This window comes from Amphiura filiformis, chromosome 1, assembly GCF_039555335.1.
Source record: "Amphiura filiformis chromosome 1, Afil_fr2py, whole genome shotgun sequence".
Taxonomy (NCBI): Eukaryota; Metazoa; Echinodermata; class Ophiuroidea; order Amphilepidida; family Amphiuridae; genus Amphiura; species Amphiura filiformis.
The window spans coordinates 19,936,013-19,956,055 of NC_092628.1; the positions used below are offsets into that span (position 1 = coordinate 19,936,013).

At 34.5% G+C, this 20,043-nt stretch overlaps 1 protein-coding gene across 3 annotated transcripts in view; it reads left to right on the top strand.

Annotated features, from left to right (window-relative positions):
• LOC140165757 (uncharacterized) overlaps positions 1 to 20,043 on the top strand; it is an 83,217-nt gene that overhangs the window by 40,312 nt on the left and 22,862 nt on the right. Inside the window, exon 1 of one of the 3 annotated variants that reach the window (XM_072189112.1) lies at positions 12,746 to 13,050. The exons of the other annotated variants lie outside the window; for them this stretch is intronic. Coding sequence (XP_072045213.1) covers positions 13,001 to 13,050 — 50 coding nt within the window. The 5' untranslated portion in view covers positions 12,746 to 13,000. Of the gene's footprint in view, positions 1 to 12,745; positions 13,051 to 20,043 lie in introns of those variants that run through there. 3 annotated transcript variants of the gene reach the window in all.

Sequence of the window (20,043 nt, forward strand, 5' to 3'; positions counted from 1 at the left end):
TTTTGCGTTTGTGAGTTAAGCATGATTATGTGTATACGCTGCTCCATGCATATGCCACTGTTGTAATTTCGTTCTATTTAAATTTGACGATATTTTTGATAAACGAATTAATCTGCAAGAAATATTTGGCACATAAACATTATGTATAGCCAGAGGTTTCCAGTGGTATAAAAATCTCATTTTTTTTTTGTTTTGTGGGAGGGGGATGAGGCTGTTGATACACAAGAAAAGGAGATACACAAGAAAAATAAATCAACTGGGGAGATGCTAATGTTGTCTTTCCACATCTTGCCGCGTCGTGCAGCAAGTCGATATTAAAGTACAAAATATGAAAAGAACCAGAATAAATAATGAAAAACACTGGAAAGCGGGATAAAAATAGAGATTGACGAGGGAAGAAATAGGGAAGGAATAAGATTGGGAGAGATATAAATCTTTTGCAAAACCTCTTTTCTTTCTTTCTTTTGCAAAAATAGCTTTTCTTTCTTAGTTTGTATATATGCACTTAGAACATTATTTGCGTATGACATAAAACTGCATGCATCTAGAATTTGCGATATATGGGCATATCACCATGCATATGGTTGATGAAATACTGTAATTATCGTGTAAATGTATATCTCCAATACGTAAGGTTAAAATTTTCAAATGATGGACGCTTTTCCTCCCAGCTATATACGTATACAAGACAGTATATACATATCATTAGATTGATAAAGTTTACTTCGAGAACCGATATCTAAAATATCATAAAATATCAATTTTAATAATTTGTCATAAAATTTGTATTATATCGCGAATTTCAAACATCAAAATTATTTGATATAAGAAGGACAATTCTTTGTTATCAATTCTTCGTATTTAAAATGCAATTTGGTGTATATGATGTGCTCTCATGTCCCACAAAAATACTGTGCAAATGTTGCTATCTGATCCCTTAAAGAAGCAATACTATTTTTGTCGTTGCATATTTTAGACAAGAATTCTCTATTAGAAACAAGTAAGCATGATAAGCAATGGGCTATTCCAGTTGAAATCCACACCCCTGTGGAGGATTTTGGATATATCTTCCACAAGAGGAGTATGTTTTTCAAATATAATTGGTCAGGGTTGAGTTATTTTGAAACCCATACTCCCCCTGTATCATGGCTTTTCCTATTTCTTCCACAACTAGAGTGAGTATTTCAAATGGAAGTTACCCAAATTGTTTATTCTATTAAAAATGTATACACCCTCTGTGAAAGACTTTAGCGAAATCCTCCACAGGTGCAGTGTGGAATTCAAATGGAATAGCCCAATGGCTTACATGGCTCATCATCCGACGCGACTACTCTTTCGCATTATTGGAAATTGATTGAATTTATTTTCAATAATTTCAACAAATTTTAAATGTGATAAGATTATTTCCTATAATTTGCAGACATGCCATAGGGTATATCGGTTACAGTAAATATACGATAACAACATCAGAGGCACCTTTATCATGTGTATGGTTGAATTTACACACAATATAGTTTCACTTTACTCATAAACTCGTGGGGGGGGGGGCTTCCTAGTTGAATGTGTACGGGGATACGTTTGTTAAAAGCACCCAAATGTTTTATAGACATGAATGATAAAATACATATTATACACTTGCAAAAAAATATATATAACAGTGGCTTTTGAATAATATATATAGTATAGGCCTATAGGGTTTACATAACATAGACTATATAGTTCCTGATCTATAGTTGTAGTCACTGAATAAAACCGATCAATTTCGGAAGGATAAGAACTAATTTAGCATCTGGCCATGACCGTGGCTACGTCACCACCGAGGTTCCGATTTTACACCAGCTTTTTTCATTCTCTTTTTGGGCGGGTGCGGCGTGCCGCACCCGCCCTATATTTGTCTGACTATTGACCTACTTTTCACATGCCGCAGTGTTGAGAAAATATTTGTGCTGGTTATATACCCAAACACCCACAGAGGTGATAGTTTACGGCGAGTTTTGTAATTATTACTTGATTTTGATATGTAAGTAATACGATAAAGTCGTCATAGGCAGTAATGTGTTTGTATTAAAAGAAATAACAAAAATAATTATTTAAGTAATAGAAATACTATTTGGAAATTGCAGCAAGATTTGCAGATGTTTTTATTTGAATAGTACCAGTTCACCAGTTTTCCTAGTTTTCCTAATCTTTGGGCTAAATTAATAGCATCGTGAAGGTCATATATATCATTTTATACTGATAGCTTCGGTGTGTACTTTACAGCTTGTATGTGCATTGTGTTCAGTGTGTACATTTACTTTTCAAATCTTGTGACAAATTGTGCTTGTTGATGCTTGTATTATAGACAAATTATTAGAATGCATGTGCACCAGTAGAAATGGCCCAGGTTGAATAAAATAAATAAACATATGACTGAATATTTTATTCCCTGGATTATATTTGTTGGGACAAAATAATGATATAGTTTGACGCTTTGAAATACAATTATGAAGATTATCATTCATCCAGGTATAAATACGTAAGTCCAGTAGATCAGATTATAATAATTTCACAGCTTTGAAATACAGTTATGTTAATCATAATAAAGTTACAAGGTTAAAAATAATATCGAAATATTGTAAAATCAAACTTTTCCCTCATAAGTTGTATCAAAACAACATATTGAGGAAATTATCATTCATCCAGGTATAAATACGTAAGTCCAGTAGATCAGATTATAATAATTTCACAGCTTTGAAATACAGTTATGTTAATCATAATAAAGTTACAAGGTTAAAAAATAATATCGAAATATTGTAAAATCAAACTTTTCCCGTCATAAGTTGTATCAAAACAACATATTGAGGAAATTGATATGACAGATTTTTAAACTAAATTTTTAAAGATACCCCAGCCCTGTTGTCTCACCAGAGAAGATGAGCAGAAGTCTTTCTATCTGATGATAAAAAAACTCTAGGTATGATTACGAAAATGTTTTAAATAACTATTATCTGCAAAAGTTTTATAACAATGTTTTATATAAAATGTTAACATAAAACGTCTTATGTTATGATGTGAAGGGTTAATATAAAAACAGGGAAAATCTGTTCCAACTGACCAGCAGGGAACCAAAGGATAAGCAATAGATCAGATTAAAATCAGGGAAAATATGACACAACCTCCAATGGGGGAATAACAAACGTCGTATAAACGTATAAAGTTAAAAACTCTTTTAACTTTGTTTATACGTTTTGTGTTATTCCCCCATTGGAAATCGATGTTGTGTCATATTTTCCCTGTTTTTAATTGTGAAGAGTTACTCATTCTTTCATTTCTCTTGACAATTTTTCATTTGCCCGCCCTATTCCTTTTAAAGGAATTTTTATTTGTTATAAATATCACACTTCGGTGCACGTGTCGCTTCAAAGCAATCATTTTTCAAAGAGGTTTTTTTTTCAAAATAACCCTTACTGAACTAAATCTCACTGAATCTCACTATGAAAATCGCTGCTCGTGCACGCATTGCACGTGACTCGATGACGCAATCAGCCTAAGCCATATATGCCCAGGGAATCGTTGGCCGGGCCAACGTCACCTGTGTGGCTACACGCTGGGGATCTTCTGCGTGGCATGCGAGGGGTCCGAGGTTCGAATCCCGGGGGTGCAAAGTGACTTCTTTCTTCATCTTCTCTCCTTTTTCGTTTCTTCTTTCCCTTCCGATAGCAAAAATCCCTTGTGTTCAGTTAGGGTTAAGAAATGCCATGGAAATGCTTTGGTTAATATTTAAAATGGGTCGGAGAGGAGCATCACCTAGCAGTGTTTACACTAAAATATTGAAATAAATAAAGCGGACACACAAGCGGAATATTATGGGTTCTATAAAGGAGATCCTGAAGGCTTGGTATAAGCAATATAATTACCGGCCATGTGCATGATTTTCTCGGGAGGGAAAACGCCAAAACTTTCGTTTTGTATGGTTTTATTGGCTTTAACTCAAGAGCTGCATGGCCTATGTAAATATAAATGCGATTATAGGCTCCTTTTGATTTTCAATCATATCAATGTATTAAAATATTTTGAAGTAAAAATCAAAAAAAAAAGTAACTAACCCCCCCTTAAATAATGACCATTATTCAAAACCGGGTGATTGCATTACAAATCTGTAAAATGCGTTGGAAGCAGGATTTATTTCTGCACATTTTGACACCTCATTTGCAGCAATTGACTAAATATTGACGATTTGACGTCACAGCGTACATTTAAATCAATGTAGCCCAAGATTTGAAAGTTGCAGTAAATTCTATTGATTTTGCATTCAGTGTAATGGAAGGAAATCTGTGTAATGATATTCTGGAGCGTGTCTGAAGGATGATTTGAACTAATGACCTTCCGTGTAAGCACTCTATAGGATTTTCTCTGGTGACGTGATCATCGGTCATTGATAGCCTACATCTTTTTCTTCCATTTCGCCCAATTTTCCCGAACTTTGATGACTTTTTTCTTAGAGTTGGCAGTCTTTGGCACTGAAACAAGTTAGCTAGTTACGATTATACACATATAAACTATTAAATTAAACAGGTTTCATGTACCGGACTCAACCGGAACATTGTGCATTATTTAAGAACATTTTGCATCTATTTTTCATCGAAAAAGTCACCAAAATCTTACCTTATTTGCTAAAGATGAAACTCAGCAAAAAACCGGCCGATTTTGATGACCTTTTCGATGTGTTAAAGGACATTTTCTACACAACACGATCAAGAAAACAGATTGACTGTAGATCCCCAAACAAAGCTACTATACATGTTCAGAGCATCAGTGAAATTCCATAATCTTACTTCTGGGTAGCGTTTGTTTGTTCTTGGACGGGTTTGTTATAGTTTTTTTCCAGTAATGATTTCGCCAAGCATCGATCGCGGTAAATGGATCATACATGAAAGTAAGTACCATTGGTAGCTTTTCTTTTCATGCGTCAATAGATAAGCGGATTAAAACTTGGCCGATCGAAGTCGTTGTGGTTCCTTCTCATCTCTTTCTTCCATGAAGGGATATACCCTTTATACACCTTTCGTGCTTTTGTATCTTTAGAAAATATTATAATATTTATTTATTTATTTTATTTTTCGATTGATTGATTATTTGAACGACGTGATGATTGAGTGAGCAGATTGATCGAATTCTACTTAAGTAGGGCATCATACGGTACATTAGTATTGATTTTTTTCCGGATTAATACAGGTTGTAGAGCAGATAGGAAGTTGGTTTAGTGGTATTATCCGGGCTTCAGAACCAGGAGGTACCGGGTTCGATTCCCAATTTTTTTAAAGACCAGGAAAATTAATGCAGTAAGTTTATTTGGCGCGCGATCTCGGTTATTCATTTTCTGACTGTGTGCCTCTTACAAACACCCTCCCTCTGGAATCCAAACCACGGTTCGCTCTTCTCACAACTGATTAAATCGGATCTTCTCTGGTTGTGCAATGCAGTGTCTGTTTTACATGTGCGATATCGCAATAAAGCTGGTATTATAGCTTCAGTTGGGTAACCGATTATAAAGGAAACGAAAGGAAACAATGGTATGTGTACCTTTGTTCACGAAATGAGACAATGGCCTGCTTTTTGTAAACCAGCATTCTTGAAAATGAGCAACATAATGATTGTTGACTTAACACGGTTTGGAAATAATTTCTTCATATTTTTGGTGTTATCTGTCGTTTACATATCCTTCCTAAAACACAAAAGTGCGATCCTCTCCAAACACCTAAATTAGCTAAAATTTAGGACATGTTACAAAACTATATTTTCTAGAATTTCATAGAATAGTTTAAATGTAGCTTGTACCGTTTTTTGTGGCATCCTTCAGAACGGAGCGGTCCGTTACCAATATAGCTCAATATTTTCGGTCAAATCTCCATTCAATTAACACGGGGAGTTGGCTAGCTATGAGCTAGCTATGCTTTGCCCTCACTCATATTCTACGAAAGTGCGACCCCTTCTGAACATCTAACCTAGCTGTAATTTTAGGTCATGTTAGAGAAATATATTTGCTAGATGTTTGGAGAATAGTTAACATATTGGCTGGTTATTTTTCACACAGTGATGTTAACTAGGCAATGCCCATATACCTATAACATACACTGTTTGTAGAGGTCACGCGTCAATGGTGAGAGCACTGTGTATTGTGTATAGGAAAACGGACAGTAACTGCAGTATGAACTTAAAGGAGGATTTCGTGATTCTAGCATCCTCTTTTTATGACATTTTTCAGTAGATATCCAAGAAAAAAGCTTATTCCCAAAATGTCAGTTGATTCTGATTTTGCGTTTGTGAGTTAAGCATGATTATGTGTATACGCTGCTCCATGCATATGCCACTGTTGTAATTTCGTTCTATTTAAATTTGACGATATTTTTGATAAACGAATTAATCTGCAAGAAATATTTGGCACATAAACATTATGTATAGCCAGAGGTTTCCAGTGGTATAAAAATCTCATTTTTTGGGAGAAAAGTGGGAGGGGGATGAGGCTGTTGATACACAAGAAAAGGAGATACACAAGAAAAATAAATCAACTGGGGAGATGCTAATGTTGTCTTTCCACATCTTGCCGCGTCGTGCAGCAAGTCGATATTAAAGTACAAAATATGAAAAGAACCAGAATAAATAATGAAAAACACTGGAAAGCGGGATAAAAATAGAGATTGACGAGGGAAGAAATAGGGAAGGAATAAGATTGGGAGAGATATAAATCTTTTGCAAAACCTCTTTTTTTCTTTCTTTTGCAAAAATAGCTTTTCTTTCTTAGTTTGTATATATGCACTTAGAACATTATTTGCGTATGACATAAAACTGCATGCATCTAGAATTTGCGATATATGGGCATATCACCATGCATATGGTTGATGAAATACTGTAATTATCGTGTAAATGTATATCTCCAATACGTAAGGTTAAAATTTTCAAATGATGGACGCTTTTCCTCCCAGCTATATACGTATACAAGACAGTATATACATATCATTAGATTGATAAAGTTTACTTCGAGAACCGATATCTAAAATATCATAAAATATCAATTTTTAATAATTTGTCATAAAATTTGTATTATATCGCGAATTTCAAACATTAAAATTATTTGATATAAGAAGGACAATTCTTTGTTATCAATTCTTCGTATTTAAAATGCAATTTGGTGTATATGATGGGCTCTCATGTCCCACAAAAATACTGTGCAAATGTTGCTATCTGATCCCTTAAAGAAGCAATACTATTTTTGTCGTTGCATATTTTAGACAAGAATTCTCTATTAGAAACAAGTAAGCATGATAAGCAATGGGCTATTCCAGTTGAAATCCACACCCCTGTGGAGGATTTTGGATATATCTTCCACAAGAGGAGTATGTTTTTCAAATATAATTGGTCAGGGTTGAGTTATTTTGAAACCCATACTCCCCCTGTATCATGGCTTTTCCTATTTCTTCCACAACTAGAGTGAGTATTTCAAATGGAAGTTACCCAAATTGTTTATTCTATTAAAAATGTATACACCCTCTGTGAAAGACTTTAGCGAAATCCTCCACAGGTGCAGTGTGGAATTCAAATGGAATAGCCCAATGGCTTACATGGCTCATCATCCGACGCGACTACTCTTTCGCATTATTGGAAATTGATTGAATTTATTTTCAATAATTTCAACAAATTTTAAATGTGATAAGATTATTTCCTATAATTTGCAGACATGCCATAGGGTATATCGGTTACAGTAAATATACGATAACAACATCAGAGGCACCTTTATCATGTGTATGGTTGAATTTACACACAATATAGTTTCACTTTACTCATAAACTCGTGGGGGGGGGGGCTGCCTAGTTGAATGTGTACGGGGATACGTTTGTTAAAAGCACCCAAATGTTTTATAGACATGAATGATAAAATACATATTATACACTTGCAAAAAAATATATATAACAGTGGCTTTTGAATAATATATATAGTATAGGCCTATAGGGTTTACATAACATAGACTATATAGTTCCTGATCTATAGTTGTAGTCACTGAATAAAACCGATCAATTTCGGAAGGATAAGAACTAATTTAGCATCTGGCCATGACCGTGGCTACGTCACCACCGAGGTTCCGATTTTACACCAGCTTTTTTTTCATTCTTTTTTTGGGCGGGTGCCGCACCTGCCCTATATTTGTCTGACTATTGACCTACTTTTCACATGCCGCAGTGTTGAGAAAATATTTGTGCTGGTTATATACCCAAACACCCACAGAGGTGATAGTTTACGGCGAGTTTTGTAATTATTACTTGATTTTGATATGTAAGTAATACGATAAAGTCGTCATAGGCAGTAATGTGTTTGTATTAAAAGAAATAACAAAAATAATTATTTAAGTAATAGAAATACTATTTGGAAATTGCAGCAAGATTTGCAGATGTTTTTATTTGAATAGTACCAGTTCACCAGTTTTCCTAGTTTTCCTAATCTTTGGGCTAAATTAATAGCATCGTGAAGGTCATATATATCATTTTATACTGATAGCTTCGGTGTGTATTTTACAGCTTGTATGTGCATTGTGTTCAGTGTGTACATTTACTTTTCAAATCTTGTGACAAATTGTGCTTGTTGATGCTTGTATTATAGACAAATTATTAGAATGCATGTGCACCAGTAGAAATGGCCCAGGTTGAATAAAATAAATAAACATATGACTGAATATTTTATTCCCTGGATTATATTTGTTGGGACAAAATAATGATATAGTTTGACGCTTTGAAATACAATTATGAAGATTATCATTCATCCAGGTATAAATACGTAAGTCCAGTAGATCAGATTATAATAATTTCACAGCTTTGAAATACAGTTATGTTAATCATAATAAAGTTACAAGGTTAAAAAATAATATCGAAATATTGTAAAATCAAACTTTTCCCCTCATAAGTTGTATCAAAACAACATATTGAGGAAATTATCATTCATCCAGGTATAAATACGTAAGTCCAGTAGATCAGATTATAATAATTTCACAGCTTTGAAATACAGTTATGTTAATCATAATAAAGTTACAAGGTTAAAAATAATATCGAAATATTGTAAAATCAAACTTTTCCCGTCATAAGTTGTATCAAAACAACATATTGAGGAAATTGATATGACAGATTTTTAAACTAAATTTTTAAAGATACCCCAGCCCTGTTGTCTCACCAGAGAAGATGAGCAGAAGTCTTTCTATCTGATGATAAAAAAAACTCTAGGTATGATTACGAAAATGTTTTAAATAACTATTATCTGCAAAAGTTTTATAACAATGTTTTATATAAAATGTTAACATAAAACGTCTTATGTTATGATGTGAAGGGTTAATATAAAAACAGGGAAAATCTGTTCCAACTGACCAGCAGGGAACCAAAGGATAAGCAATAGATCAGATTAAAATCAGGAAAATATGATACAACCTCCAATGGGGAATAACAAACGTCGTATAAACGTATAAAGTTAAAACTCTTTTAACTTTGTTTATACGTTTTGTGTTATTCCCCATTGGAAATCGATGTTGTGTCATATTTTCCCTGTTTTTAATTGTGAAGAGTTACTCATTCTTTCATTTCTCTTGACAATTTTTCATTTGCCCGCCCTATTCCTTTTAAAGGAATTTTTATTTGTTATAAATATCACACTTCGGTGCACGTGTCGCTTCAAAGCAATCATTTTTCAAAGAGGTTTTTTTCAAAATAACCCTTACTGAACTAAATCTCACTGAATCTCACTATGAAAATCGCTGCTCGTGCACGCATTGCACGTGACTCGATGACGCAATCAGCCTAAGCCATATATGCCCAGGGAATCGTTGGCCGGGCCAACGTCACCTGTGTGGCTACACGCTGGGGATCTCTGCGTGGCATGCGAGGGGTCCGAGGTTCGAATCCCGGGGTGCAAAGTGACTTCTTTCTTCATCTTCTCTCCTTTTCGTTTCTTCTTTCCCTTCCGATAGCAAAAATCCCTTGTGTTCAGTTAGGGTTAAGAAATGCCATGGAAATGCTTTGGTTAATATTTAAAATGGGTCGGAGAGGAGCATCACCTAGCAGTGTTTACACTAAAATATTGAAATAAATAAAGCGGACACACAAGCGGAATATTATGGGTTCTATAAAGGAGATCCTGAAGGCTTGGTATAAGCAATATAATTACCGGCCATGTGCATGATTTTCTCGGGAGGGAAAACGCCAAAACTTTCGTTTTTGTATGGTTTTATTGGCTTTAACTCAAGAGCTGCATGGCCTATGTAAATATAAATGCGATTATAGGCTCCTTTTGATTTTCAATCATATCAATGTATTAAAATATTTTGAAGTAAACATCTCAAAAAAAAGTAACTAACCCCCCCTTAAATAATGACCATTATTCAAAACCGGGTGATTGCATTACAAATCTGTAAAATGCGTTGGAAGCAGGATTTATTTCTGCACATTTTGACACCTCATTTGCAGCAATTGACTAAATATTGACGATTTGACGTCACAGCGTACATTTAAATCAATGTAGCCCAAGATTTGAAAGTTGCAGTAAATTCTATTGATTTTGCATTCAGTGTAATGGAAGGAAATCTGTGTAATGATATCTGAGTGTTTTGGTATTGTAAAAATTTGTATGTATAAGTGCAACTTTCAAATCTGGACCTCGCTACATTAAATTGACCGGTGTTTTATTGTTTTCTGGGCTATGTCAAATGAGGTGTCAAAATGCGCAGAAATAAATTCTGCTTCCAACGCATTTTACAGATTTGTAATACAACAGCCCCTTTTTGAATAATGGCCATTATTTAAGGGGGTTAGATACTTCTTTGAGATGTTTACATATAATACTGAAACTGGACAAATATGGGTTCTGCCATCTGGTTTGCCTTACAGATATTCATTTTGTTGGGCTAAGTGCACCGATCAATACAGGCCTACTTTTGTTTTAAAGCAAGATGTCGTATACATTTTTCATAATGTACTATTAAGTGCTATAGTTTCTTTGGGTTGTATATTTGTTTTTACCAATAATCAATGCAGCTAATGCGCTACAATGGCTTAATATGCCTCAGAATATAATGCATGTTCAAATATTTCCCCCTAAAAAATGCTTAAAGGTTTATTGAATTTTTCTGTTCCAGATTTTGCCATGAACTTAAGCCAATCAGTGCGTCTATGTCGTATTTATTCTTCTTTTTCTTTACGTTGGCCTTATTTGCATATTTTGCAAAAATTGAACCTATTCTGGTATAGTCTCAAAATAATTTAACTAAAAGTCTTCAATCGCAGTTTGATGAGGGACTGTTGTCATGGTTATATAGAATTCTATCTGCGAATGGGTTATAGGAGCAAAGTTCTCATGTTTGAGCCCTATAACAGCAATTTGGGACTTTAAGTACATCTTTAGATGTACGCTTTTAAATAACAAAAGCTCCTGTGACTCAAAAGACCAAACTGAACGGGTTGCTATCTTCAGTAGATAGCAGTGAGGTTTATGCTGTAGGCTATATATCACACGGTAGAGGATAGTTAAAACATTCTTATCTTTCATTCTTTAAATATATTGTATCGAGCTGCATCCCATTTAATGTGACAGACGGTCCACTCTATTTATGGTATACCGTCAAAAAAATTCATGTTGGTTGTGCTAACTTGCTTTACTAAATTAAAGTTCATTTTTTAGGGTGCTAGCGTATACGTACGCCCAATGGAAACACAATACTCAAAACCACACCATGACGCGATGACGTAGTAGAATTCTGAGAACATAGGACGTAATTGACCTATGTTGTAAAATGAAAGAAATGTTTATTGTCTAAACATTGTTTCGAACTTCCAATCGACATTGACAATGGTTACTTCCGGATAAAGAAGTCATTGGGAAATGGGTTACTCTCTGTCATGTCTGCAGTGTATCTCATAAAAATGATGATGCATTTTAAAACAATTAAAATTAGGTAAATGCCGCAGGAAAGTCGTATTTGATCCACAGTTATTTACATGAAATTATTATTATATAGGCCTAGTTATACCCCGGAGTTATACGATAAGGCCAAAAAAATATTGTTGTGTTGCCCTCAACCTCCTACCCTAAATCCTGAAAAATCAGGGTCGCAATTTTTTTTTTTTTTTGAATGATGATTTTTACAGATTTGTTCAAAAACTCAATGTTTTTCACTTATAATTAATATTTTATTGTAAGACTAGTCTTTAATTGTTGTCTAACAGGTATGCAGAAGTCAAAATTGACAAATGTCCCCTAAGTGAACAAGCATTATTTAATATTTGAGGGGATTTTTAAAAACTGAAGGTTAAAAAAAAAAATAATAATCCGACCGTCCTACCCAAATTTCCCATTTTTCCACTTGAGGGCAACACAACAATATTTTTTTGGCCTAATTGCTTTGGTTTAAATGATATAACAGGAGACACCCTACTCCCAATTCCATGATGATTATTTTTGAATCAAAAATATTATCCTGTTTTGTCAAATGAAACATACTTCATCAATCCTGATCCTTAAGTTGGAACTAAATTGCAATAAAAGTCAAATTTTAATATTTGGACAATTTTTGTACATTGAATTTGATTATAAACAGCGCCCCATACTATTACTAGGAGTATACCATTTGAAATTGGAGGCAGCAAAATGTAACCAACTATAAATAGCTGCAGAGTTGGTTGCCCGGGTTGGTTGATGCAATTACCTGTACAAACACACCATTATTAGACCAGAGAGTCACGATTATTACGATTGCAATTTTGAGGCCTCGGACATACACACTGTATTAATACTATACAATCAGTTAAACATATTAGTCAGTGAAAGCAGATCGAGGCTTTGATAAGACTTCTTCATCCGCTATTTTTGTACTAATGTAATACGAAAAGCAGATACAAGTCGACTTCGATAGACAGACTACGTTACATATCAGATCAGACAAATATATTTGGATTCATATCACCAAATGAAAACGGATTAATATCGGATCATGGAGGAGGAAAACTATGTAGATATATTTTCACACGAAGTCAACACTAGGTAGGTTATTTATTACGATTACACAAAAAATTAAAAAATATCATATCAAAATGTTGCCTAAGCTGGATATTTGATATATAGCCTATACCGGTACCGGTGCCATGATATTTGTCCCGGATATAACAAATAGATTGTGTAAAAAAATGTTTTCCAAATTAGGAATAAACAAGGAAACCGTTTTCAATATTACAGATTCTTTGTGAACTCAATCTGGTTTCCGTGGTGTGTGCCGGATTTACTCGCCACAAACAAGTCAAACATACTATTAGTATTACTATGAAATGATATCCCGGGAATGGTATAGGCCTACTGTCAAACAGGGCTTTACAGCAGCAATATCACTGAGGCTCTTAGGTTTTGGATGGTATTTGTGGGTAACCGAGGGTCTCATGTACTCATTACAAGTGTTCAAAAATTATAAGAGCTCGCGAAAGTAAGACAAAATAGGGTTATGAAATTTGAAATTAAAAATAGGAACCAGTCATTTTTTGACACGGAGATCAACCTAGCTTCTCTTTTGATGTTCACTGATGTATGTACACCGCAACCTTCAGCACATAAATTTCGGAAGGCTATTTTTGCATAACAAAAGAATAGTTCCTGATAGAAGCACAACTCAGCCTGGCTTGAGCATTTTGTTTGAGCCTGGTCCTATCAGGACATAAGTGTGTCTCCACATAGAGCGACCGTGTAAACAAACAAACAAACTCCGCTATAGATGAGTTGACATCTGATGTCAATGCCTGGCAGTATGCGCACGCATCATCACAATTTCCATTGGTTTTTTTTTTTTTGGCAGTATGCGCGCGCATCATATCATTTGTTCAGGGCTCGTGTTTTTAAAACTCCCGCCACATCAAAATTAGGCCATTGAACAGTGTAGTGGTTACCAGTCCCTTGCCTTTGTTGATAAATATTGAGGTCAACTCATCTATAGAGTGTGAAATTGGTTATTTGCAAATGAAAGAACAATATAATCCTTTTCTAACTTGCATGCGCAAGGATATATAAAACTCAACCCAGAAAGTATCGAAACGATTATAGATGGTCAGATATATCGGGAACTGAAATATATAGCAAAAACTTATTTAATGTATATAAAGCGGAACTTTCTCCTGCGCATTTTGATACCTCTTTTGTTGCTCTACGATATCATTTAGTCGAGTTATGGGCGCCTGAGTGGCGTCAAGTCAGATTTTAAAAGTTGCACTTAGCTCCTATTCAAGCCAAATGCGTTGTACTGTAACCAATAAATGACCATTGCTTTTGTCCGCCAAATTCAAATGAGTGTGTGTGATGGTGTGGGCACACCAAGTATTGAGATGTCAGCAGAAAGAGTTCATGAGATAAGTCAGAGATAAGTAAAGGGTAGCAAGTATTGAAGTTGGAGGTCGAAGGAGTAAAATAAAGTAAAGTTCATGGTTAAGTAAACAGAGCACATCTTTGTATTGATGGTGTGTGTGTGTGTGTACACGACGAACGCATTTGGCTTGAATAGGAGCTAAGTGCAACTTTTAAAATCCGACTTGAAGCGCCCATAACTCGACCAAATGATATCGCAGAGCAACAAAAGAGGTATCAAAATGCGCAGGAGAAAGCTGCGCTTTATATACATTAAATAAGTTTTTGCTATATATTTCATTTCCCGACATATCTGACCATCTATAATCGTTTCGATACTTTATTGGTTGAGTTTACACTGAAAATTACAATTAGTCAAATTCGATGAAAAATTTGTCAAACAGGGGATATAAATTTGTCATTCAAGGTAATTTGTCGTTTGACTATAATCACATCTATTCGACAAATTGTACAAACTACCAGACAAATCATTTCATTCGCATGACGAATCAAAATTAGTGATTGACAAATTTTAATGATTGACAAATCTGCGTGAACAATATGTATTGGTCATGACGAATCCAGTTCGTCAGGAGATGAAGAATTGACAAGTTAATACACGTATGACGAATCGTGCCGACAAACTTTGTTGAACACGACTAATTAAATTTTATAGCTGACAAGTTCCATTGACGAATTAGCTAGAAGCAACGGGTTTCCGAGCCTACGTGCAAGACACCGCGTCGCCATTACCAGCATACATGAGCATTCATACGTGAATCCCGGTTCGTGAAATTTGTCATCTGATCTATAGCTTGGACAGGTAAGAATTTGTTTTTTGCCATGTTTCAATTGTAATATTTTGCACAGTGACTTTTGTGCACTGTAAATGTGACAACTAAGGCTGAAATTTTGGACCAAACCATGAAAACATTGACACGATGATTCATGTACGGCACCACACATGCACACCGTACTGCACTTAAGCTTACCGTGCACAAAAGTCACTGTGCAAATTATTACAGTTGAAACATGGCAAAAAAAACAAATTCTTTCCTGTCCTAGCTATAGATCAGATGACGAATTTCACGAACGGATTCATGAATAATCATCTGCATGCTTATTGCATGTAGGCCTATCATTATGCTGATAATGGCGGCGTGGTGGCAAATCACTGTCACTAATTTGTTAAGTGACAAATTAAACAAGCAAGCATGACAAGTTATTTTTTCAGCATGACAAATTAATTTTCATGCATGACAAATTAATTTTCTTGCATGACAAATTATTTCAGAAATTTGTCGTTTTAGACACTTTTTTTGCATGACAAATCAAAATTAGTCATACGGTGCATGTTCATGACAAATTATAGTTTGTCGTGCATATGAATGACAAATTGCATGACAAATTATAGTTCGTCGTTTTAGACATGCCGTTTGACAATTTTTTATTTGTCAATTGACTAAAGTATATTTTCAGTGTATATCATGGTTTAGTCTGGCTTAAAAAGGTCAGATTTCACATTAGTGGGTATGTGTAACAGCACATGGTGTATTCTGGAATGTGAAAATATTCTTTTCTTACTGGAGTCAGGAGACATGATGCAACAGGAACAATTGTGAAGGACATGAAAGAGATTGGGATAGATTGATTAGCCCATGGAATTATTATATTCGCACAAACATACACCACTTCATTTTAATCAATTTGCTCGGGAAAATTTAATTCACCCAATGCAATGGTGTCCTTTATTATACAATCATCATCATATCAAAGGCATTTGTTTTATTACAGTGTACATACAACTCAATATAGATTTATGTGAACGTGAGTAAATTAGTCGAGTGGGTCTCTTAAGGGAAGGGGTATGAACGTTTGGACAGTATTTATTGTGGGACATTAGAGCACATCAGACATATCGAATTGCATTCTGAATACGAAGAATGGCCTTCTGATATCAAATAATTTTGATTTTTGAAATTCGCAATGTAATACACATTTTATGGCAAATCATTAAAAATTGATATTTATGATTTTTAACAGTACTCGAAGTAAACTTTATAAATCTGATGATTTCTACCTAAAGTGTATGTAGGTGGGATGAAAAGCCGACGATCAATTGAAAATTTTGACCTTTCGTATTGATGATATGGATTTTTTTCCCCAAAACACCAAAAAAAATTAGGTCTTTTTGGGAAAAAATCCATATCTTCAATATGAAAAGTCAAAATTTTCAATTGATCGTCGGCTTTTCCTCCCAGCTACATACACTTTAAGACTATATCATTAAATTTATAAAATTTACTTCGAGGACTGTTAGATATCCAAAATGTGAAAAATATCAAATTTTAATAATTTGTCATAAAATTTGTATTATATCGTGAATTTCATAAAATGAAAATTATTTGATATCAGAAAGACATTCTTCGTATTCAGAATGCAATTCGATAGGTCTGGTGTGCTCTCATGTCCCACAAAAAATGCTGTCGAAACGCTCAAAAGGCTCATTCCAGATCCCTTAACTATACATTATTTTAATCCTCGTGACAAGTCAAAAAAATCAACGTATTATAGTTTGTCTGTAGGCTTAGGCCTACTAAAATTTGTTGTCAAACATCCCGTTGGTAAGCAACTTTACGGTCATTATGAGGTTCAAGCAGCCCTAAATAAGAATTTGTGGGTATAGAGGCCAAAACGTGCCTGACACTAGGATCCACAACATGCTCATCTATCAGGGCACCTTTCTTTAACCCCAATACAGCTGCACATTTATTGAATGACCTTTGGAAATTTGAGTATACACAAACTCATACTCCACAATTTGAGGTCAAATTTTGCTTTATGATTGTTTAATTGAGGTTATCAAACTATGGCATTGGGATGAGGCCATTGTGGTCCATAGTGTGATGCATGAGCAGCTGATGACGTGTAAAAGATTGATGTTTTTCCTCTCAGAAACACACCATATAGACTCTAGAAACTAGAAAGTTAGAGTCTATGAACACCCCCCCACCAATCTTGATATTATCTCGTTCATGTCTGTTGTCTTCATTTTTTCTTCGAGATATAAATAGTTTCAAGTCCATCAAAAAATCTTAATTTGAAAGAGATACATTTCCGTTACATGTGTGAAATTAAGGTGTGGTGACCGTGGTTGTATTTAATAGTAGTAATATTGGTATATAGATAATATCTAGCCTATAGATATGGTGCTTTGATGCGAGTTTACAAAAATAATATTGGCCTATAGGCTACATGTATCCGAAGTAACTTGATTTGCTCTTTTCTCATTCTCTTATTTGTATATTTTGATGTGTCAAAATAGCGCGCCCTTTGCCCTGCCATAATTTTGTGATGGTTAAGGGCTGGGGTATGAACGTTTGGACAGTATTTATTGTGGGACATTAGAGTAGATTTTGTGATGGTTAACACAGAAGTTATAAGGTTAAGACAACATGTAATGAGGTGTCATTTTATTTTATGAATATTTCTTTGGTCTATGGTCCGATTATATAGCCTATAAGATTAGCTAGTCCTAAGGGTCGCTAGCCATAAAGTTCGTTCCCCCCTACTCCTAATCTTAACTTGTTTAAGTTAAGTTACTATTGAAATGTTTAGGGTCAATAATTTCAAAAATTCATTTGGCTAAAGATTCATTCTGCAAGAAGACCGTACAGCCCCCACCCTCGACTGGCTCTGACGTCACCCAACCCCAACAGCGAATTCTTTTTAGTTCTCGGATTAGCGAACCTTTTTGTCGGACTCAGTAGCAAACCTTATTTTTGGAATAGCGAACCTTATAGGAGTAGTGATTGACCACTGATTGTAGGCCTACTAGCGAACCTTATACTATAAGGTTATACTATAAGGTAAATACATACTACTGTCTGTTCAATTAGCTTAGATTCTTGAATTTTTAAGATATTTGAAAAAATAAAAACTTGTGACCAAAGTCATCAAAGAAAAGTGTTAGCACAGCCTTAGACCTAACGTGATTTATACTTTTCAAATTCCAAAGTTCAATTTAAAACCCCATTTCTTTTCAATTTTGCCTCATTTTAGGCAGTTACTTGGGTCCACCGAAAGGGTTCGCGACCTTTTTACAAATCGAGTGGGACGGTCCATTCTCAACTTAGGGCATAGACCCTATCCAATTTAGCAAAACAATCTGTCCACCAATCTGTCCTGCCATTTCAATTGTTATACCGTTCCAGTTATTGGATAGGTTCTATAGGTGATGATGGTCCACCGGTTTTTGTTACACGAAATTATATGGCGCGATTACGTTTTATGCATAACATTATTCTGAGCATTATTTTTCCCTAAACAATTACAATGTAAATTGAGTTTTGTTTAATACCACCATTCCTTCCCAAGAATATCAACATTTTCAGATACAGTGACTTTACAAGAATTGTTTTCTGTAACCTGATTGTTTTTAATAATATTTTCTTGTACAAAAGTTCTTTTGTTTCACGGTTTTTTCAGTTTGTATTCAACTTGAACAAAACGAAATAACAAATTGAAAATAAATGTGTAGTTTTATAATAGGCCTATAGGCCTACACCTTCTCAGACCCATTCTCAGACCCATACGCACAATAAATAAATAAATAAATAAATAAATAAATAAATAAATAAATAAATAAATAAATAAATAAATAAATAAATAAATAAATAAATAAATAAAATAAATAAATAAATACGCAAGGTATGTATTTATATAAGCTGTGCCTATTTTAGAAAACCTTAGTTCATAAATAATAACGTATTGTTTCAACAGTAGGGTTTCAACACAAACTAGGCATACTGGCAAATATTTTGCTGGGCAATACTTCCTGATGCGGATGGTCGAATAAATACTATCTCTGCGCATTGCGACATTCGTCCCCATTGCTCTAAATGGATTGATTCAAAAAAGTTTATAGTACCCGACGTTCTACGGCTTTTTATAAAAATATCGCGGAAAAGACCAAAATTGAAAAGAAATGGGGTTTTAAATTGAACTTTAGAATTTGAAAAGTATAAATCATGTTAGGTCTAAGGCTGTGCTAACACTTTTCTTTGATGACTTTGACCACAATTTTTTATTTTTTCAAATATCTTAAAAATTCAAGAATCTAAGCTAATTGAACAGACAGTAATACTATATTAAGGTAATAAGGTTATATCTTACACTGTAGATAAGTTATAGGACTTGCAACCAGTCCCCATCATCAGTGTGATATCAAACCTTCAAAATCTCTTTCGACATCAGCCTCATTTACTGGCGTTGGGAACAAATTTCAAAAAGGTTTTCATATTATATGGATCATCAAACCTGTCTTCATGATCATGATTCGATGACACTGGACTTGGATGATTTTATGATTTATTTGGTTTAATCCAAATTCCAATAAAAATTCCCTTTAAAAGGGAAGGCCAGCCTCAATGCAGAAGAGGTCTTGTAAATAGTTTGGGTCACCGTGAAAGGCATAATTTGGATCACGCTTACATCCATGTTACATGACAGTCCACCAAACCATGAATGGTGAGAACATGCACACTGAAACAGCAAAAAACATAACTCCTATAACTCCTGTCAACTTTTTAATTCATTACTCCAAATTGTTCTGTAATTTTGTCTTTACTGCTTTTTACCCATGCTTATTAT